This window comes from Onthophagus taurus, chromosome 3 (assembly GCF_036711975.1).
Source record: "Onthophagus taurus isolate NC chromosome 3, IU_Otau_3.0, whole genome shotgun sequence".
Classification (NCBI taxonomy): domain Eukaryota; kingdom Metazoa; phylum Arthropoda; class Insecta; order Coleoptera; family Scarabaeidae; genus Onthophagus; species Onthophagus taurus.
Genome location: NC_091968.1, coordinates 29,561,755 through 29,584,283, shown reverse-complemented (window position 1 = coordinate 29,584,283; position 22,529 = coordinate 29,561,755). Strand labels below are relative to the sequence as shown.

At 31.8% G+C, this 22,529-nt stretch overlaps 4 protein-coding genes and 1 long non-coding RNA gene across 6 annotated transcripts; 3 read left to right on the top strand and 2 right to left on the bottom strand.

The window, feature by feature from the left end:
• Window positions 1-1,001: 1,001 nt before the first annotated feature.
• LOC111416059 (death-associated inhibitor of apoptosis 1) lies at window positions 1,002-13,886 on the bottom strand. The gene is made up of 7 exons (XM_071195308.1): window positions 13,798-13,886; window positions 13,346-13,393; window positions 12,765-13,290; window positions 12,565-12,582; window positions 12,464-12,503; window positions 11,609-11,733; window positions 1,002-2,820 (listed from the first exon to the last, which is right to left on the bottom strand). The coding sequence occupies exons 1-7, from the start codon at window positions 13,812-13,814 to the stop codon at window positions 1,726-1,728; spliced, it is 1,869 nt and encodes a 622-aa protein (XP_071051409.1). The 5' UTR covers window positions 13,815-13,886; the 3' UTR covers window positions 1,002-1,725.
• Window positions 3,293-6,617, top strand: LOC111416053 (uncharacterized). 2 transcript variants are annotated; one of them, XR_011639901.1, is made up of 5 exons: window positions 3,293-3,697; window positions 3,778-5,587; window positions 5,642-6,015; window positions 6,074-6,270; window positions 6,337-6,617. It is a non-coding gene; the product is annotated as an uncharacterized lncRNA (long non-coding RNA). The 2 variants fall into 2 exon arrangements; XR_011639900.1 differs by having other exon boundaries at window positions 6,074-6,617.
• Window positions 13,887-13,905: 19 nt separating the features above from the next.
• On the top strand, window positions 13,906-14,830 carry LOC111416052 (baculoviral IAP repeat-containing protein 7-like). The gene is made up of 2 exons (XM_023047997.2): window positions 13,906-14,027; window positions 14,082-14,830. Exons 1-2 carry the CDS (start codon window positions 14,018-14,020, stop codon window positions 14,633-14,635), a joined length of 564 nt encoding a protein of 187 aa, XP_022903765.2. The 5' UTR covers window positions 13,906-14,017; the 3' UTR covers window positions 14,636-14,830.
• Window positions 14,831-15,277: 447 nt separating this feature from the next.
• On the bottom strand, window positions 15,278-18,792 carry LOC111416078 (Death-associated inhibitor of apoptosis 2). The gene is made up of 2 exons (XM_023048023.2): window positions 17,692-18,792; window positions 15,278-15,968 (listed from the first exon to the last, which is right to left on the bottom strand). Exons 1-2 carry the CDS (start codon window positions 18,595-18,597, stop codon window positions 15,366-15,368), a joined length of 1,509 nt encoding a protein of 502 aa, XP_022903791.1. The 5' UTR covers window positions 18,598-18,792; the 3' UTR covers window positions 15,278-15,365.
• A 913-nt stretch (window positions 18,793-19,705) lies between these two features.
• On the top strand, window positions 19,706-21,716 carry LOC111416079 (Acetyl-CoA acetyltransferase 1). The gene is made up of 3 exons (XM_023048024.2): window positions 19,706-19,936; window positions 19,987-21,185; window positions 21,379-21,716. Exons 1-3 carry the CDS (start codon window positions 19,916-19,918, stop codon window positions 21,653-21,655), a joined length of 1,497 nt encoding a protein of 498 aa, XP_022903792.1. The 5' UTR covers window positions 19,706-19,915; the 3' UTR covers window positions 21,656-21,716.
• The last annotated feature ends 813 nt before the right edge of the window (window positions 21,717-22,529 follow it).

Here is a 22,529-nt window from a genome sequence, read left to right as displayed (position 1 = left end):
TGCACCGACATTGTCGGTTACTATAGCAAAGAGTTGGTCTGTTACCTTGTGATGTTGATGTATCATCCTCAACCATTTCATCATCATCTAAAGATAAAATTTAAGAAAATAATTCGTTATGAACACTGTCTAGACTGCTAATAACAATAATAAAATATTTTGGCGCATACTGTATTTGAAAAGGTAGAACGTCAACGTCAAAAATTTGATTGAAACGTCAAATCTCCATAGCAACACGAATTACATTTTTAATAAACAGAATAATTAGAAAAAATATGAAATTTTTCGAAATAACCGTTATATACATGAAAAAATTTAATCTTAATCCAAATTTACTTAAAAATAATTTTAATTTAAATTTCATTTAAGTTTTTGAGGTTATTTTGTAATATGACGTTTTTTAATTCGGGTAACGAAAGAAAGATGGTGCTAATTACCATATGAACGTTTAAATGGTATTAAAAATCCACAACATTTTTAAATTATTACCAATGTTAATAAAGAATGTGGTAAGGTTAGGATATTATATGTATTAATCGGCGATATCATCAAATTCGAATTTCAATATATTTTTAATCAATTATTAATTCGGTAATGACGAATCGATCAACTAATTGTGGTGCTGAAGCTAACTTTACAATCATTCTTTGACAAGTTCTACTTGTTAATAGATGGCGTAACGTGTTTAACCTAAATTTAAAATTTTAGGTTATAAAGATTATTTTTAAGTTTTAATTTCTAATCATTTTCTTATTTGAATTCACTACAAACAAATTTAAGGCGCCATAAAATTTCTGAAACGTAAATAAATCACTCGAAAAGATAAACACGATTATGTCAAGATTGTGAAATATTTCCGGGAATTTTAGCGCCGGCAGGTATAAAATATCAATTTCTAGGAAGGTCGGAAAGAACCAGGCTAAATCCCAAGTTTTCCCGCCTATTTCGCCCCTATTAACTTTTTTTTGTAGAAAATTAAATGAAAGGAAAAAAATTAAAAATAATTTTAACAATAAATCTATATTATCAATCATCATTACAACTAAACTAGTCTATTTTGGAGACAAAAGTATAGGAATTATGTACAGTTTTAGTTCTTTTTATCTTGTTATTCACATTTTCATCTGTACGCAATCATCCTTCATTAAAAAAACTTAAATTTTTACATCACACAAAGTTTACTTCACCACACAAACAGGCAAAGAAAAGATTTATTTTTGTACTAAATCAAAAAAGGTCTCGAATGATCCATAACGTTCAATCTAAAATTAAAAAAAACTTTTTCACTCTCCCATATTTTTCATAAATACATCTTATTAAAAAACCCACAGTTCGCAATAAATATTATTACCAAAAACTCACTCATCTCGCTTTTACACATTTCTATTTCAGGCGATTACATTAATAATAATAATTAAATTGTTCCTTTTTTAATAATAATATTATTATCAAAAATCGAATACGAAATTGGGTAAAAATCAGTGCGTGTTCTGTGTGTGTATTTGTGGTTACCACTTATAAAGAGTCATTAGTTAACATTCAATATACAAATAGTAGTAGTTTAAAAAAATCGTTAGAACGTGATATGAGATTCCTAAAAAAGCTCTTGTTCTTTGACTAGGAGGACAAAATACATTATTATCTGGAGTACAGGATAAGGAAAAACGTAATACGCGTGTTCTCTTATTATTTCTTTTAACCAAAAGTATAAAATCAAAGTCTCTTTTAAGCCATGAAAGCTTTAACGCAAGCGCGTACTTCTTGTCTACAAACCGGGCACGTTGTAGCAGTCGCCGCACAATCGACACACGCTATCATGTGCCTACAAGGCAGATTTACTATTGAACGTTCATTAACGTAGCAAATACCGCATAGAGGAACACTTTTATTACTCGATGATGAAGAAGAAGAAGAAGACGCTGCGGTTACAGCTTCTTTGGTATCATTAATAATGCCGTTTTGAGTTTGAACTGAAGAATTTCTTCGTTTTGTGATATCGATATTTAAACTTGCACACATTTCTTGTGCTTGTACACTACTTGTCGGTGAAGAAGGAATCGAATTCTCCATAAATCCGGAATGATGTTTCTCTTTGATTTCTTTAATATACTCAACGCCTTTTTGTAATCTTAAAAACACACATTTTTCAGACCATAAAGCGTGTTGTTCCCATGGATCATCGTCTTCTTGCCATGCTTTTAAACCCAACCCGCAATGGAAACATACAGTTTGATCACCATATCCTGTATAATAATAACCGGCCGAAGCTAAATCTTTCGGTTTTTGCTTTATCGAAACGGGCCAATGTTCAAAAGAAGCTAACCTCTTATCAAAAAGTGCATAATTCGGATGTGAAACCGTTATGTTCGTTTCAATCCCCAAATTATTTAATAAAACCGATAAATTTCTTTCTTCACCCTCTTCCTTTCTAAACCGATTATCATCCATTTTATAACCACAATCGTCAACACCTATACACAAATTAAGCCGTACGCTGTTGTTCAAAAGCGGACAATTTGGATTCCAACGACGATGTTCGGCGTTTGGAACGTCTCCGCGCTCCCAACGACCAATTTCTACGCCGCAAAATGCACAACGAACTTTATCGCCTTCACCGAAATAATAAAAACCATCTTCGGCTAACGTTTCCTTACCAATGAACGAAACAGACCAACCTTCAAACGTATTTAAACGTTGAATATAATTTTGCATTAATAAATTTGCTGCTATTTCATCCTTTATCGATGTAAGGAGGTTATGGTTGTTTGCGTACGAACCCAACAGTGAGGACGTCATGTTGCGGATATGACTAAATTTAACCTGAAACAAGAGGAAATAGTATTTAAGTAAATTTAAATAAAAAATCTATTAAAAAGTTAATTTACTTTTTTTTAGGTTATGTCATTGTGACGTTTTAATGCCTTTTAGGTTAGGTTGTCGATTGATTATTTTAGAATTGATTAATATAAAACTAATTAATAAATTAGTATCAATAAATACGAAAGTATTTTTAATTAATGAAGATGTTAATTATTTATAATTTTAATTAGTTTTAAAATAAGATTCAAATTTTAAATCGGTTGGTATCTTGGAATATGCTTGACTAATTTCATGGGTATTTACAACGAAAATGTCGAAGTAAATTTAAACCAAATCGGATTTATATTTTATTAATAACTATAAAATTAATAATTTTGTTTAAAATCAAAGAAATTAAGGAAATTTTTTAAGGTATTTTTTATATTTATTATTTCTTTAAAGTAAAATGAAATTTCTTTAATAAATTTGAGGTTATTTTTGGTTGCCTGGCAACGAAATAAATATGGAAGAATTGTCATTGTCATTATTGAAAAATGGAATGGAATTTTAGTCTTGTGGAATGGAATTGGTCGTGTTAGTTATAGTTTTAGTTCAATGAAAATATACAACAATGTAACACTGAATAACAGTTAAAACTAGAAGTAACACTAGACCTAGAACTAGAAACAATCGGGTTTAGCCATGCATCTTCAGTTAAACCCGAAAAAATAAGATTCAAATTTTAAATTTGTTGGTATCTTGGAATATGCTTGACTAATTTCATGGGTGTTTACAACGAAAATGTCAAAGTCAATTTAAACCAAATTGGATTTAAATTTGATTAATAATTATAAAATAAACAATTTTGTTTAAAATCAAAGAAATTAAGGTAAAATAAGTGAGTATTTTTTATATTTGTTATTGTTTAAAGTAAAATAAAATTTCTTTAATAAATTTGACGTTATTTTTGGTTGCTAGGCAACGAAATAAATATGGAAGAATTGTCATTATTGAAAAATGGAATGGAACTTTATTGATAAAAATAATGTTGGGAACGTTTTAATTAAACACAAGAAGAACTGTGAATAAAGGAGTAACTGTTTTAAAAATTCTTCATCTCAAAAAGAACGGTTTTTCTGAGAAGGCTGAAGAAGGAAAGATTAAAAGAGAAAAAAGGGGCAACGTCGCAAATGAACCAACCGCGTAGAATGTGACTATATGCGGATAGGAATCGGAGAGTCGGGCGGCGGCCCCAGCCTCCGGGGAGACTGTAACAGCCGTCGCCGTCGTCGAGAGAGAGGCTGAGCTCATGGATTTTTCTAGCGAGCAATCCGTGGGAACGGCGGCAACGACGGCAACACCGCTCGATCGGCTCCATTCATAGTTTTCAACATTCCAAAGACCCCCCCACTCCACTACCCCTCGCACCCGGGGGGGCCACCCAGCGTCTCAAGACCCGTCCGACTACATTCCATACCAATCGCTGAATGACCGTATACTTTTTCAAAAAAATCCACATTCCTCAAACGAAATAATGATACAAAAAAAAAAACATGAAAAAAATATAGTTTTAGAACCGCCATTTTAAAACAAAAAAGAAAATAAAAGAAACCATATGGGTCAAAGATATCTATGGGTTACGATCTAGTTTTTTTGATTACATGAATCGTTTAATTATAAAGAATATAATAATTGTAACAAACGATTATTTATTTTGTTGAAATAATAAAAGGAAAAAGAATGACCGGTACGTGTCTTATGAATGGGAAAATAATCGTCCTTCACGTCACCATCACGTGAACATATTCGTCGCCACCTTTTATAATCTATTGACCGTATCAAAAACAACCGTTTTTATCATTCAATCAAAGGATACTTACATGAGATGATAAAACCCGTGATGACCGTAAAAAACTTGTATATAACTAAGGTTGTGTAAGCGTATTTTAAGCGCACTGTATCGTCGCAAACGCGAGACTAGAAAATCTTAAACTAGCAGGCGGTGGGCGCCATTTGTAAATTCCCTCTTCATTCGTTTCGGTTTTATCCCCACCAGTTTTTAGTTGAAAGCAACGCGCCGCCGCCGTCGATCTCGTTCACAACAACGCGACGTGGCGCTAGCGAGCAACGGGGACGAAGCGAGTTCACCGACTATGACCGTTTTACACGACCTTCTGTCTGGTACACAACAGAATAAAATGATGCAAAATGACGATGATGAGCGAGAGAGAGATACAAAGTTCAATTTGTATTTATAAATACGGGTTTTTAAAGGGAAAACAAAGACGACTTTGAGTTCATCAAAGAAAAAGATCGGGTCAACTCGAAGTCCAGATGGTTTATTTTTTTTTTGTTATATTTACTTGTGTTCTTTGTTTATGACTTTATAACTATAAAATAATTTTTGTTTAAACATTTTGTTTTAAAATAAAATTTAATTTGGTTGGTACCTGTGAGTATACTTGACTAATTTCACGGATATTTACAACGAAAATATCGAGGAAAATTAATCCAAATTGATTTCAATTATTAATCATAACTATAAAATAAACGATTTTTGTTTAAAAATAAAGAAATTAGGAAAAATGATTCATATTTATTACTTTTTTATATAAAATAAAATTTTGATGAATTTGAGGTTATTTTTGGTTGCTAAGCAACGAATATGTGAGAAACGTCAAGGTGGTTATTAAAAATCGAATGAAATTGGAAATATTTTAATTAAATACAATAAGAAATAAAGATAAATTGTAAATAAGGAATAACCTAAACCAAATAAAAATAATTTGTAAGTATATTTTTAAATAAATATTTTTTAATTTGACGTTTCAATGTCTTTTAGGTTAGGTTATTAATTGATTTTGGTAGCTAGGAATATAACAGACTAATTTCATGGGTATTTATAACGGAAATGTCAAATAAAATTTAATCTAAATTGGATTTAAATATTCATGATTATAAAATAAACTATTTTTGTTGAAAATTGAAGAAATTCAAGAAAAAAGAGGGAGTATTTTTAAATTTATTACTATTTTATGTAAAATAAAATTTCTTTGATTTATTTGAGATTATTCTTGGTTGCTAAGCAACGAATATGTGAGAAACGTCAAGGCGATTATTAAAATTGATTAAAATTGGATATATTTGCATTAAATATAATAAGAAATAAAGATAAACTATAAATAAAGGATAACCTAAAACAAGCAAAAATAATTTGTAAGTACATTTATCTTTAAATAAATATTTTTTAATTTGAGGCTTCAATGTCTTTTAGGTTAGGTTATCGATGTGGACATCTGCAGGGAGTTTTACACAAAGCTAGATCATCTTTGTGGACTTTCCGTAATCTTTGTGGAAAAAAATTGTGGATTGAAAGAAATTGCAAATTCGGCTCTAGAATCAATTTGGTACGAAATCTGTTGAGTTGTGTTTCGAATTCACCTAGTTACACAATTTATAGAGCTTATTATGGTAAACTTTTTACTACTCGAGATCTTATTGCTAATTTGTATAATATCATAAATCTATTTCCATTAGATAGACTAGATCATTGTGTTGCTTAAATATATTTCTATTCAGTGCTAGCACTGGATTCATCAATTGAACTGTGATCAGAAGTAACAGAACTAACATTAAACCTAGAACTAGAATCATTTGGATTTAGCCGCACGTCATAATGATCTATATAAGATCTTTGTTGGTCTGCCTACCAACCAACTTTGCTGGTTATCGATTGATTTTGGTACCTAGGAACATACTTGACTGATTTCATGGATATTTATAACAGAAATGTCAAATAAAATTTAATCCAAATTTAATTATTCATAATTATTTAGATTTAGTCATATAACTCGAAAAAGATCTGTTCAACTCGAAGTCCAGATGGTGTATTTTATTTTTGTTATTTTTACTCCTCTTCTTTGTTTATGATGATTAAGTTTGGTTATTTTCCGTGATTATCTCAAAAAGTGATTAAATAAGAATTAAATTTTAATTTATTTCTTATTTAATTTTAAATTTGTTTTGTAAATAGTTATTAAAAAAAAATAAATTTGAAAAGAAGTAAAGTTTGTTTTATAATCCAGTACATGTGAACGGAATTTGTATCGTCTACGCCAAGCTTTATACCCATAAACTTTTGCTCTTTTGTACCATGGGAACGTAACCTCTTAAAAAAGAAGAACCAAACCGACGTCGTCGTCGAGGACGGTGGTAACAAGAAAGAGAGAGAACCGGCCCCGAAATATTTCGGCCCGTTTTATACAGTTTACCTTTTATGGTTCGTTCTCCGCTTTTCTCGGATTAAATAAAGCAGGTGGATACAAAAAAAGGGAAGCCGATTTTTAAGTTTTGCTTTGAAGGTACCGCTTTAAAAAATTAACAACTACTTGGTTACGTTATAAATAAATAAAAAGGGTTTTACGCGTTTTATTAAGCGTTACTCCCACGCAACGTGGGACGACGACGACGTCGATTCTTCGGAATCAAACTACTTCTCGTGGTGTGTATGTGGGGGTATTGTGTGGGCCCCATTCCCACGGGTTTATCTTTATATCCTTTTGTTTTCGTACATTTTTTTTGCGATTTCAAACAGGAAATGGTTACCGATTGTTGATTTCTAGGTTTTAATTTGAGATTAAAAATTTTAAATTAAATAAATTTTAGTCATAGTGACGAATCGTTTCCTATCACAATTAGTAATAAAAGTTCTATGAACCCGCATTTTTTCTAATTCCTTCATTTTAAAAAATAAATTAAACCCCCTACAAAAAAAAAAATAAAATGGATTTAATTCGATATCTCCGACCTTCCCAAAATGATCTCATGGTTCCAAATAAAGTTGACGTAATATCACCTACAAAAAAAACCATTCTGCGCAATAATTTTTCGATAAATTACGTAATGCTTTTAAAGACCGGACGCGCAATTCGTGTAACAATTAGCATTTAGCAAACCATTCGACCTTGGTATACAAATACCGATTTTTTGAATGCGTTTTAACGACATCTACGCAGCAATACAAAGAGAGGTGCCTAAGAAAACCTTTCGAGACATTTTTTCCGACTCACGTGGAGCGTAGGCCGTTAAAAAAACCACTCTAAATATTTATGAGAGAATATTTATGTGTGTGTATGCAAGTTGAAGCCGGCGCGTGATGGTATGCGGTTGAATCATTTTTCTTTTCAAAATAATAATACAGGGTTAGTGTGTTTGTATTTTTTTCTTTTGCTAAATCACACTTCGAAATGTTTTTGTTGTTATTTAACCTCACTTTTAAGAAACGTCAAAATCGAATTGAAATGTTTTTTCCACTAACTCTGACGTTAGCAACGAAACTTTTTAGGGTTATAAAAGTCATTTTTGACGTTTAATTGTCAACTTTAAAAATGAATGACGTTTAAACTATATTATATTATAGAGTTGCTCACAAAATTGAGTATAGATATAGTTAAGCAAAAGTGATTAAGTTTAGGTTCACTAACTTTTTGCTTATTATTTTTTAACTGAACCTTAACTTTTCCCCATAAATGTTCAATAGGATTTATATCCGGAGGCTGTGGTGGTTGGAGCCAGAACACAGTCGGTAGGTTGAGTTTTTGAGAGCTTTGACATAAATTACGTTTTAAAATATCCCAATAACTAGATTTTGTCATATTTCTCTCAATAAACTCCATAGTTCCAGTGCCGCTGGCTGCACCATTGTTCCCCACAGCATTATTGAATTAAATTGTTCCCACCAAATTCATGATTTTGAGCTAACAATTTGGTTTCCTCCAAAGTATTTGTCTTTCGTCTGAACCCCTAAGATTAATTTTAGTCTCATCAGTGAACAACACATTTTCTAGTTCTAGGTCTAGTGTTAGTTCTAGTTTTACATTAGCACTATCACTAGAACTAACACAAGACCTACAACTAGAATCATTCGGATTTAGCCGTCTTGAGAGACGTGCGGCTAAATCCGAATGTTTCTAGTTCTAGGTCTAGTGTTAGTTCTAGTTTTACACTAGGACTATTACTAGAACTAACACAAGACCTACAACTAGAATCATTCGGATTTAGCCGTCTTGAGAGACGTGCGGCTAAATCCGAATGATTCTAGTTCTAGGTCTAGTGTTAGTTCTAGTTTTACACTAGGACTATTACTAGAACTAACACAAGACCTACAACTAGAATCATTCGGATTTAGCCGTCTTGAGAGACGTGCGGCTAAATCCGAATGATTCTAGTTCTAGGTCTAGTGTTAGTTCTAGTTTTACACTAGGACTATTACTAGAACTAACACAAGACCTACAACTAGAATCATTCGGATTTAGCCGTCTTGAGAGACGTGCGGCTAAATCCGAATGATTCTAGTTCTAGGTCTAGTGTTAGTTCTAGTTTTACACTAGGACTATTACTAGAACTAACACAAGACCTACAACTAGAATCATTTGGATTTAGCCGTCTTGAGAGACGTGCGGCTAAATCCGAATGATTCTAGTTCTAGGTCTAGTGTTAGTTCTAGTTTTACACTAGGACTATTACTAGAACTAACACAAGACCTACAACTAGAATCATTCGGATTTAGCCGTCTTGAGAGACGTGCGGCTAAATCCGAATGATTCTAGTTCTAGGTCTAGTGTTAGTTCTAGTTTTACACTAGGACTATTACTAGAACTAACACAAGACCTACAACTAGAATCATTCGGATTTAGCCGTCTTGAGAGACGTGCGGCTAAATCCGAATGATTCTAGTTCTAGGTCTAGTGTTAGTTCTAGTTTTACACTAGGACTATTACTAGAACTAACACAAGACCTACAACTAGAATCATTCGGATTTAGCCGTCTTGAGAGACGTGCGGCTAAATCCGAATGATTCTAGTTCTAGGTCTAGTGTTAGTTCTAGTTTTACACTAGGACTATTACTAGAACTAACACAAGACCTACAACTAGAATCATTCGGATTTAGCCGTCTTGAGAGACGTGCGGCTAAATCCGAATGATTCTAGTTCTAGGTCTAGTGTTAGTTCTAGTTTTACACTAGGACTATTACTAGAACTAACACAAGACCTACAACTAGAATCATTCGGATTTAGCCGTCTTGAGAGACGTGCGGCTAAATCCGAATGATTCTAGTTCTAGGTCTAGTGTTAGTTCTAGTTTTACACTAGGACTATTACTAGAACTAACACAAGACCTACAACTAGAATCATTCGGATTTAGCCGTCTTGAGAGACGTGCGGCTAAATCCGAATGATTCTAGTTCTAGGTCTAGTGTTAGTTCTAGTTTTACACTAGGACTATTACTAGAACTAACACAAGACCTACAACTAGAATCATTCGGATTTAGCCGTCTTGAGAGACGTGCGGCTAAATCCGAATGATTCTAGTTCTAGGTCTAGTGTTAGTTCTAGTTTTACACTAGGACTATTACTAGAACTAACACAAGACCTACAACTAGAATCATTCGGATTTAGCCGTCTTGAGAGACGTGCGGCTAAATCCGAATGATTCTAGTTCTAGGTCTAGTGTTAGTTCTAGTTTTACACTAGGACTATTACTAGAACTAACACAAGACCTACAACTAGAATCATTCGGATTTAGCCGTCTTGAGAGACGTGCGGCTAAATCCGAATGATTCTAGTTCTAGGTCTAGTGTTAGTTCTAGTTTTACACTAGGACTATTACTAGAACTAACACAAGACCTACAACTAGAATCATTCGGATTTAGCCGTCTTGAGAGACGTGCGGCTAAATCCGAATGATTCTAGTTCTAGGTCTAGTGTTAGTTCTAGTTTTACACTAGGACTATTACTAGAACTAACACAAGACCTACAACTAGAATCATTCGGATTTAGCCGTCTTGAGAGACGTGCGGCTAAATCCGAATGATTCTAGTTCTAGGTCTAATGTTAGTTCTAGTATTGCACTAGCACTATCATTAGCACGTGATGAGTAGTTTCGTAACTATGGTTAGTGTATTCATATATTGCGAGTTATATGAAATTCCCGGTATATAATATATCACAAACTTTAAAATAAATTAATAATTATTTGAAATATTCACAATTATCTTCCATTACCCTGTATAATCAATTTTGTGAGCAACTATACATACATAAATATAAAAATAAAGGAATTTAATAAAGATTAAAGTTTCTTAGAAAAAAACATTACAAATCTAGGCTATTTAAAATTCCCAACTATTTGAAGAAGATAAAATCATCAAACATTGGTCACGAATTGTTCCAATAACAGTACAATAATATTATCTGTATTTATAATTTGAATTGATTAGAAACTAGAAACACTTGTTAGAAACAAGCCGGATAAATAGTATTTTTTTTAAATTGGAGGCAGCTGTGCTAAAGATTTCTTAACACACAACATTTAATATCTTTTTTCGTTTAAGAATAATTATTAAAACAATGTTTGTATTTGCGGAAGCAATAAAATTTTCTTATTCTTCAATAATTGAACGTCCTATTAAAGAAGAAGACAAGAATCGTACGGTACTAGAACGGCGCGGCGAGGGTAATTCCGCTTTCTAATCTGGTGAACTCGGCGATTGCACTTTGAAATTACAGGAAACGGAATCACCGGAGTGAATAACCGCTTTGAAATTCAAAACGAACAATTTCTTTATTTTTCAAAAACAATATTGATAAGATAAATAAGAATTCCCTTAATCAAACTTTTTGGTAAACATTAATTTAAACATTGATTTCGATTTTAACTAATGAGGTTATGTTACGTTGTTATTTATAAACGTCTCTTTTGAGTTTCTTTTTATTTGAATTTTTTATTACGTAAAAATTAGAAATCTTACCTTTTGCAATCCAATGATTCTTGTCTCCTTATAAAGCCTGGAAATCGTTCTTGCAACCTCCAACTCCAATTTAAATTCTTTATTTTTAGATTCTTTTCTTCTTTTCAACTTTTCTCTTTTTTTTTGTTATCAAAATTATTCTTATCAACGCAAAAAAAAATAAAAATAAAGAACAATAGCGATTGTTCCTATTTTTTAAACACTTCTTTTAACGAAATTATTAATTTTGTGCTTCAAATTTGATGCGATTAATAAAAATTAATAGAATTTCTCTTCTGATCACACCTTTTTGAGACTTCTCTCAAAGTAGAAAGCGGTGCGGCGTTGTCGAAGCTTTGAGAAACCGCTTCTCTCCACTCGGTTTACTTTTGAATTCCGTTCCTTTACGATGGAAAACCGCGGTGGAGAGGAGAAGGATCGGTCACCGTCGGCCGTTCCCGTCCTACTTAAGAAATTCCATTCACGGCTTCCGTGGTAATCCTTTTCTATCCTTTTAGGTGTTGTTTAAAACGTAGGAAACTCCCCCTCTTGCATCAATAACATCCGGTCTGAAAATAATTGACAATAAGAGAAACTTAATAAAAAGAATTATCGAAAGCGGTCGATTTTTTTTATGAAACTTAAAAATTTTATTTTATGGAATTGTAAATATTACTTAAAAAAGAAATTGTTTGGGTTTTCGATTTGTATTCGACAGCTGCTGGATGTGAGACGATGTTTCAGGCACCAGGTGATCGCAACAGCTGCTATTGCAGCCGTTTCGTTGGGTTCTTTTGCACGGAAAGAAGCAGAAGGCAACCATCAGAAGTGCATCAACGTGGGCCACGTGTACAGTAAGCACGTGCTGTAATCTACCTGCGATTTCCGTTCTTAAATTCCACAAAGATATTTTTACCTAAAACAAAACCTATCTTTTAGTACCCATTAAAAATAAACAATAAATAAATAGTACTTACTTTTATATCGATGTTATTCTTTAAATACTAAGTTAAATTAGATTAATTAACTTAAAATTGACGCTTCCAATTTCTAATTTATTTAGAAATGTCAAATCACATTAATTACCAACTTAAATCTAGTAATTTTTTATCGATATAATTCAAAACTAACTTCATATTGTATTAAAATTAAATTAATTTTTAGGTTATGTTGTAATTATTCTTTTTTTAACTGTCTCATAAGAAAGAATAATTCTTTGTCTTTCTTCACGTCCACAAACCGTACACAAACACAACTCATCATTACACTCTTCACAGGTCGTTAAATGTCTACAAGGAATCGACAAAACATTTCTTGTTCGTTCCCGGCAAATAACACACAGTAAATTATCGGTTTCCTCATCTCCATCGATTTTTTTAACTTCAATCTCTTCTTCTTTGCTTTCTCTTAATTCCAAAAACGCTTTAACTCCCCCGTTTTTTATAAACATACAATTAGGTGAGAATTTTTTGTGTTCCAACCAAGCGTCGTCGTCGGGTTCCCAATCATTTAAACCAAGCCCGCATTCGAAACAAACCACTTTATCTGCATCTTGGGTGTAAAAAAAACCCGCTTGGGCTAAATCCTTTGGTTTTGGGCGAAGGTGTTTTGGGTAACTTTTAAAAGTTTCTAAACGCGATTTGATGGTATCGTTTGGAAACATCTCGATGTGATGTGGTGTTCTTTCTGGATAAGCACGAGATCTAATAAAGAAATGGAAATGTTAAATTTAGCGAAAATTTAGCGGTGGGATCAAACCTTGTGTGATATAGATGATCATCGTTTAAACCCAACATTTTAAGAAATCTATAAGTAAAGCACAAGTTTGAAATAAACTGGAATGCGTTATAGAAAACTATTCACCTCAAATTTGCACTAAATCTGATTAATCAAAACTATCGTTTTGGTTGCAATATAAATACTCATTTAATTTCTTCATAATTTTAGTGTCATCACGGTTTTTAGTAAGGAATTTATTTTCTATATTAAAACTTATTGATCAAAAAGAAATTGTTGATTGTGTTCGAGATAACTACATTATCTAGAGAGAGATAATTTCAAAGATAGTGCAACAAAATAAAAAAAAATTATGTGTAAAGCAAATTTACTAATATATTTATATTTCTCAATATTTGTATCTTTTATTTATATTGATTTAACCCATTTTTCCCTCAACCCAACACCTTTAGCAAATACGAATTACAACTCACTTCCTAATCAAAAACATTTCCTGTTTAAACACACATCACTTTTTCCTGGACTATAATAAACGTATTTTTGTAGAAATCGATAAGTCCAATCCACATTTTCTAATAACACACACATTAATGTGCCGTAGTTTAACTGGAACTTAACCGGTATCAGATAAAAGATAACATTTTGTGTACTTACTTACGAGCCAACGAATAGCAATTTCATTTTTCCCATACAATGCAGAGGGGTAAGTTAAAAATGTTTTATTTAAAACAAAAATCCTATTTTTTTCTTTTTACAGCAGAAGGAATTAAATCAAACCAAAGTATAGAAATGAACACAGCTGTAATTCCAATTGAAAGCTACTCTAATCGGGCAGGAGTTCCAGAACGATACTCACCGTTTCGAAGTGACACATTAACAAGTCGTCTGCAAACATTTAAAGATTGGCCAAAGCAACTAAATCAGAAACCGAAAGATTTAGCTCAAGCCGGATTTTATTACGTCGGTGAAGGTGATAAGGTGACATGTTTTAGCTGCGGAGTTGGTTTAAATGATTGGGAGGCCGACGATAATCCGTGGAGCGAACATCAGCGTTGGTCCCCAAATTGTCCCTTTTTAAATCTCGGCGGAAACAAGGAGTTTTTACAAACATACCACACGTCTAAAGAACACGAATCCAAAGAACAGGTTCCTAATAATATACAATGCGTTATATGTTGTGATAGAATACGAAACATTTTATCCCTACCTTGTAAACATCTTAGCACTTGCGAAGAATGCAACGATAAACTTCCTAATTGTCCGATTTGTAAAAAAGAGGAAAGTTATCGTATTAAAATTTATATTCCATAAAATGAATTAGTTTTTAAATTATTTAATAAATAATTAATAAAAATTAATTACGTAATTGTACGGTTTTGACGTTATCGTTAAACGTCAAAAAAAATATTAGGTTGTCATTTTTAGACGTTTTTGATGTATTATTTTATTAAGTATTTAAAAAGAAATAATTAATAAATACGCTATAAATAAATTATTGTAAATAAATTTGTGTTTGTTTTATTTAAATCGTGTGGAAAAAAATTGGAAAACCATTTTAAAGTTGGACGTGACAGCGTCAATTTGGCGGGGAATTTGAAATTTGCACGATTGAATTAAAAATCACTCGAAATAAATGCAATTATTTTTAATTGATATCGATATTAATCTAATATCGATAAAAATTGACGCCAGAGTTATTGATTTATGAAACAAAGGTCAATAAATGCAAAAAATTTAAAAAGAATTAGCAAAAGATAAAGTAAATTAAATTAATTAAACCTACACTCAACGTTTTCGCATTCCTATATCAAGTTTTAAAAAAGATTGGAATAAATTATTATTAAATTATTAATAAGAAATAAAACTTTGAGGTTATAACTTATAACCTGTCTAATTTGACGTTTATAGAAAGGATGGAATTTGAAGGTTATGTTATAATTCTTTTTTAAACACTTATTTAAAATAATAAGCGTATATTTGAAGTTAAAAAAATCAACAGAAAAAAAAACATCACCAATCAACAAAAAAAAGCGAAAGAAAACTAAGAAAAAAACGTTCTGACGGTAGCCTTAATCGGAGCCCTACACAAGGGACAATCTTTTAAATTTGGTGCACACTGAACGCACGAAGTCAAATGTCCACACGGCAATAAAACAATTCCAACCTCAGCGTCCATACAAATCTTACACATCCTCGCTTCTTTTAATTGTCGATTTTCCTCTTCGAGACTCATCTGTTCCCCATTTTTTCGTTGATAATCATTTTTCGGAATTTCTTTTTTAACGACCCCTCCATCGGTGGATTTCGGTTGTCCGGAAACCGCTGAATGTAAAACATCTTCTAAAATAATTGAAACGGTCTTCGATAAATTCGAATTACTCGTGTTTGGACTATCGAAGTCTTCGTCGTCGATTTGAAGGTTTAAAGCAGCTTCAATGAGGGCGTCGCTCGAGGAAAAACCCACCCCGGTTTCTTCAAGTTTATTTTTAATCGCTCGTTTTACACGATCTAATTGAAGGCCAACGCTTAAAGCGGATCTAGCTTGATCGGAATCGAGGTATGTTTGAAGTTGTTGATCGGTTGGGGTTTCACCACGTCTAGAAGATGGTCTTGATGATGCTGTAGGGATCGTTACTGCATTATCCTAAAAAGAAATAAAATAATTAACTATTTAAGTTGAATAAAACTCTTTTAATTCTTGTTATGACTAATCTAATCGCTAATGAATAATTAAAAAGGATAAAGTTATATAAAGGAGAGCTGGAGGCCGAATGCTGGATGCAACGAACGCTCACTTATGCCGTTTGTGCAAGCTACAAGAAGCGGTTTGGAAGGAACGAGAAAGAGAGATTCTTAGTCATGTCGATGGAATGCAACGTAACCTCTGTGACCTTCGCGTCTTGACATCGTTTTGCTGTTGCGGCCGTCAATGGACCTCAACAGCGACGTCGACTTCGCTTGAACGGACGAAACCCAACCGCCTTTTAAGTTATTTTAACTTCTTTCATTACTCAAACATTGTTTTAATTCGAAAACACCCTGTATTTCATATTTTTACAATTCAAGTGTTGTAATCTACGGAATTTACGTCGTGTAATCATAGTCTGGCGCCGAATAATGACGCGGTAAAGTATATTTCTTGGAACACTTATTCAGTGGATTATTTTAATAATGATGAAAAGAAATTGCACATTGTGTTGCGTTAATTAATCGTTTTTTATACATTTCTGATCGTTTCAAAACGAATAATGACAACACAACATTCAGATTTTGCTTCATCAAAATATTGTTATTTTGTCGATAAAATGTAATAAACAAGGCATTGCAAAAATATTTCTATATCCTCATAATACTTTTCAATAACTACGCCTTATTCGTTCAAGTACGCAAAAACAAATATAAATTGGATTAAAAATAAGAAAATTAAATTTGTTGTTTTAGAAAGTTATTGATTGAATATTTTCAACCTTGGAGAACACGGATTTTTTTGTTGTTTGTTCGGTTGAGACGAATCTTCTCGAATATACTAATTACATTTTGCATTCTTTTGATGACAACTGTCTGATGGACTCTATCTACACTGATTTTAGTAACGCTTTTGATAAAGTTTCTCAGAAATCTAGTACACAACAGTCTTGCTCTAACTTTAATAGATGTTTCACCTGCTTCAATCATTAACGCATTTGTTGAGGAAGATCTCAAGACACCCAGTATAGCTCTATAGGCTTCATAGCATGTTATCTTAAGTTTATTCATCATAATTTTAGGAATAGGCATTAGTATCCACAAACCATATTCAATTCTGGATCTGATACATAGATAGTGATCTGATAATATAATCAGAATTATAATCATCATAATTTACAGTCTCAACTGAGGTTATGTTTTTTTACTTGTCAAAGTCAAAATAAAAAGAGCTAATTTTTTACAAATTATCTAACATAGCAAATTATCTAACATTGCAAGTCACCTAACATTGTGAAATAAATTTAAGATAGATTTAAGCTTACAATAAAATATACTTAGAGATGCATTGATGATCTATTTAAAAACAATAGATTAGAAAACAAACAATAGAAAATTTTAATTTTCCAAGAATTTTTATTTTAATTATCTGGATTACTTTGTTTTGAACAACCATCAATGTCATCTTATCGATAATCGTTAAGATATAAAAATTAAAAATAATAAAGATTAAACCCTTTTCTTGCATTTTTTAATACCTATTTTTTTTAAATGTTTTAGTTCATGAATAATTTATTAGATGGCGTTGTAAAAGTATGCAAACTACATTATCAACACTTACAAATATAACCTAACAAAAAAATTTAAAAACTAAAATTAAATCAAATCTTTATACTACTTACATTAACCGGTGATGATTGTTGAATAAATTCTTGTCCTTTCATTAAAAGTATGTAACAGCACCTGGGAAACCAATGAGCGTGTTGAGACCAAGGTTCATCATCGGGATCCCAATGATTCAATCCCCCGTCACAATGAAAACAGCGAACGCGATCCCCAAATCCTTCATAATAAAACCCTGCGGAAGCTAAATCTTCCGGTTTTTGTGGTACCGAATTAGGCCACTTTGCAAAAGATCTTATCCTGGCTTCGTAAGTTGCAAAATCGGGATGTTTCGGTAATTTATGTTCTTGCACCCCTAAATTACTTAAGTTTCCGTCTCCTTCGATTAATAACAGATTTGAATTGCTGTTACTGGTGGTAACATTTCTTTCATTATTCATAAGTTTTAAATAACTACAATTCGGAGAACAACGGTAATGTTCTGTGTTCGGGTTATCTCCTTGTTCCCACGAAATTAAAACGACATCGCAAAAGGCGCATTTAACGTAATCTTTAACCTTGAGTGAGTAAAATCCGGATTTGGCGAGTGCCTCCGGTGCCACAACATCTAATTTCGGCCAATTAGCAAAGGTTTGTAATCGAGCAGATTCAGTTTTGTAATCTTCTGTGTTGTTTGTGATGTTATTTGTTGGAACTGAATACGAGTGGGGTATGTGAGGAATATTCCCGCATGTTGACTGATTTAAAACAAACGGACACTGTGGGCTAGATGATCGATGTTTTCCCATAACCTGAACTGGATCACCAAACTCCCATCCGGATATTTCAATCTCGCACGAGAAACATTTCACCGTTTCATTTCTTCCCGTATAATAAAATCCTGCTTTAGCAAGTTTCACGAGTGAAACCGGCACGTAAGGGGGCCAATTTCTGTAGGTTTTTAGTCGGTTTTTCTCGATATTCATTGCGTATTTGTAAGGTTATGTTTTTAAGATGAAATACGTCAGTTACGAATATATTAAATTAAAAGGAAACGAAGTAAACTAACTTACATTGCGTAACATATTAAATACGTGAGGGGGGCGTATGAATTTTAACATCATTAGTTCTAAATGATTTACCATTTTACTTCTTTTTTTCGATGATTAATAACTATAACTGTCAATGTCAAAAATAAAATGTCAAATTTAAACGACATCTAGTGGAATAATAATGAATTAAACCTTTAAATTAATTATTTTTATTTTATTCTTATTTCATTCTATTCTTATTTAATTACTTTTTAATTATTATGATTTATTTATTCTCGGTTTAATTTTGAAATCGTCTCAGATATTTCATTGACTTTTACCATAATCCTCAATAAATAATTAACTTGTTGCACTTGATGTTCTAATCTACGACATTAATAATAATAATAAATAAATAATGTACTTTTTAATATATTTACTCTTGATAATCCCCGCTAAATCTTTCAAATGGATTTCGAAACATTAGCAATTCGGATTTCACCTTGAATAATAGAAGATTTATTTTCGCTTCTATTTCGTGATACAGCGTGCTTTCTATGTTAATGAAAATATCTGATTTAAACTCTTCTATTGCAGTTAAAACCGAATTCATTACTTCATCAAAGAACTCAATTTGAGCCATCTTCAACTTAGGTTAAATAAAATTTAAGTTTTAAACTGTAGATGGCGGAAGGTGTATGATGTACAAATTCTTTATTAAATCCTTAATATTAATTATTAAAAAAATTATTTAAATCCTCTTTTTTATATAAATATTTACATAAAATTAGCATTCAATTTGATTCGATTTAATTCAAATTCAATCTGGGATTAATTAAGTTGCGCCATCTCGTAGATTAAAGATACACCAAGTTTTATTTGTCAAATATGAAAATTATTTATTCTTTTTAATTATTTAATTCTTGTATTGTTAATAAACCAATAAAACATATAAAAGTACATAAAGATCTGATTTCTTTCCGTAAATAAATTCTTTAAAATAAAAAATGTAATTTAAAGTTGTTAACGCAATCTAACCTTCAATTTTATTTCCTCTTTATTTATTGCATATATTAAACAGTTTAAACCGGTTTTTATATTCAAATTGATTCATTTCAACCTGATTTTAAGTACATAACAACGATTATCTTCAAGACAAGTCTTGTAACAACAACCAGGTTATATATGGTGGATAAGGTCAAAGTCTGTTTTTTCACATATTTTTAGTTTAAAACTTCATTGCAACAGTAGTTTAGCCCGAAATACGATAACGATGGCATTCAGATTCGCTCAGGTAAGATGAAATATCTATAATTCTGTTTAAATTTAATTTCATTATTATAGGTTATCCGGTCATATAGCACGGCCCCAAAACTCAATGAAGTCGTTGTTATATCAGCTGCTAGAACCCCAATGGGATCCTTTTTGGGATCCCTTTCATCGATGTCTGCCCCACAATTAGGAGCTGTTGCGATTAAAGCAGCAATTGAACGTGCTGGAATTCCTAAAGAAGAAGTTAAAGAGGTTTATATGGGTAATGTGTGCCAAGGGGGTGTTGGTCAAGCCCCAGCGAGACAAGCTGTGATTTTTTCTGGAATGCCAAAAACTACTGTTTGCACAACTGTTAATAAAGTATGTTCATCTGGAATGAAAGCAATAATGTTAGCTTCACAAGCTCTTCAAACTGGAAGTCAAGAATGTGTTTTAGCTGGTGGAATGGAATCAATGTCAAAGGTGCCTTATTATTTAAATAGAGGACAAACTCCTTATGGTCAAGTTAATTTAGTTGATGGAATTGTCCTGGATGGGTTAACAGACGTTTATAATAAGTTTCATATGGGGAACTGTGCCGAGAATACAGCAAAGAAATTGGGAATTACAAGACAACAACAAGATGAATTCGCAATTGATTCTTATAAACGTAGCGAAGAAGCGTATAAAATAAATGCATTTGCTGATGAATTAGTTCCAGTTCCAGTACCACAAAAAAAAGGGCAACCTGATAAAATCTTTTCAGCCGATGAAGAATACAAACGAGTTAATTTCGAAAAATTCAACAAATTATCCACAGTTTTTCAAAAAGACAATGGTACAGTAACCGCCGGAAACGCTTCAACATTAAACGACGGAGCTGCTGCTTTAATTTTAACAACCCCAGAACATGCAAAACGACTCAACGCGAAACCCTTAGCGAGAATCGTGGGATTTTACGATGCAGAAATCGACCCAATTGATTTCCCTATCGCCCCAGCTCATGCTATTCCAACTTTATTAAAAAACGCAGGAGTTAACAAGGATGATATCGCAATGTGGGAAATTAACGAAGCGTTTAGCGTTGTTGTTTTAGCGAATGAGAAGATGTTGGGGATAGATCATAACAAGGTTAACATACACGGCGGTGCTGTTAGTTTAGGACATCCAATTGGAATGTCCGGAGCGAGAATTGTAACGCATTTAGTGCATGCTTTAAAACCGGGCCAAAAAGGTGTTGCTGCTATTTGTAACGGTGGTGGCGGAGCTTCGTCAATTTTAATTGAAAAATTGTAAGTTATAAGAAATTATAATAATACTATAAAAATAAGTGAGGTTATATTTTTTTATGTTTTATTAAAAATAAAACTAACTCTTGTATCGTTTTAAATTGTGAGACGTTTTATTTTTATTCCTCTTCTTTGCCCCTAAAAATAGTCTAAAAAGTGACTTTTTCTTGATCTTTGTAACCAATTTTATTTTCAGACCGGAGACTTTGCCCAAGAACGTTGTACCCAAAATTACGTTGTATACGAAAAATCCTTGTCCGTTATGCGATGAAGTCAAATTAAAATTAACCAATTACCTCGATCGTTGTGAATTAGAAATCGTCGATATTACCAAAAAAGATAATTTGAGATATTTGAGGTTATACAGAACGGAAATTCCTGTTTTATTCTTAAATGGGCAGTATTTGTGTAAACATACTTTGGATGAGGTGTTATTATTAAGGAGGTTGCGTGAAATTGAGGAGAGATTATAAGATTATTTTGTATATTTATTATAAATTTTAATTTGATTTAAATTAAAAAAAATAGTGGTGACATCTTTGAATGAATTAATTATAGAAAACTGTAATTTAGTTTAATTTAACATAAAAGAAATAACAAAATTTTTCCATTACGTAAACGCTTTTATATAAAAAGAAATTAATTTATTACTTGGATTATGTAATAATGAAATGTAATACGTGTCGCAATTAAATTGAATGTATTGAAATAAAAAAAAAATTTTGAAACTTTTAGTTAGCGCGATTAATCATTGAGGTAAGTTTGATATATTTCAATAAATTAATTTTTATTCATTTAATTCAGATATGATAAATATTTATATAGTTTAAAACAATAATAATAATATATTTTAAAAATAATAAATTTTCACTGCAATTAGTGACATCTTTGTTTAAAAACATGAAATTAGTACAATTAGAGATATTTAGTTTTGAAAAAGAAATAAAAAATCTTGATTATTATTAATTATTATCGCCAAAACGGTAAATTATTGAAATGATGTTGAAATCGCTTAAAAAGTATTAAAATAAAGAAACGTTTCCACATCAAATCACATCAAATTAAATCGGTTATAGGAACCGACTTTATCTTCAACAATGACATTGACAGATTCAATTTGAAATCTTTATTAACATTCGTAAACATTAATTTAATTCTAGTTAATAACACTGTACTTAGTACTGAATGAAATTGTGTTGTAATCATTTCGAAAGTGTTTCACTATCTAACGATCCGTTAAAATTCTCTTGGAATGCGACTTATTTAGTTTTATCATAAAGTTGTTTTAAAAACGAACCTAAGTAAAGTCTTTGTTTATGACGTAAAATACCTTTATGTATAAATATA

Bases quoted from the DNA above. Each gene is read 5' to 3' on its own strand.
- LOC111416059 (XM_071195308.1), bottom strand. The intron at 13,291-13,345 runs GTTTGATCCCAC...TTTCTTTATTAG, and splicing joins GATCATCTATATCACACAAG to ATCTCGTGCTTATCCAGAAA. The intron at 11,734-12,463 runs GTAGATTACAGC...AATTTTGATAAC, and splicing joins TTTAAGAACGGAAATCGCAG to AAAAAAAAAGAGAAAAGTTG.
- LOC111416078 (XM_023048023.2), bottom strand. From the start codon at position 18,597: ATGAATATCGAGAAAAACCGACTAAAAACCTACAGAAATTGGCCCCCT. The intron at 15,969-17,691 runs GTAAGTAGTATA...ATTTCTTTTTAG, and splicing joins AACAATCATCACCGGTTAAT to GATAATGCAGTAACGATCCC.
- LOC111416079 (XM_023048024.2), top strand. From the start codon at position 19,916: ATGGCATTCAGATTCGCTCAG. The intron at 19,937-19,986 runs GTAAGATGAAAT...TCATTATTATAG, and splicing joins TGGCATTCAGATTCGCTCAG to GTTATCCGGTCATATAGCAC. The intron at 21,186-21,378 runs GTAAGTTATAAG...TTTTATTTTCAG, and splicing joins TCAATTTTAATTGAAAAATT to ACCGGAGACTTTGCCCAAGA.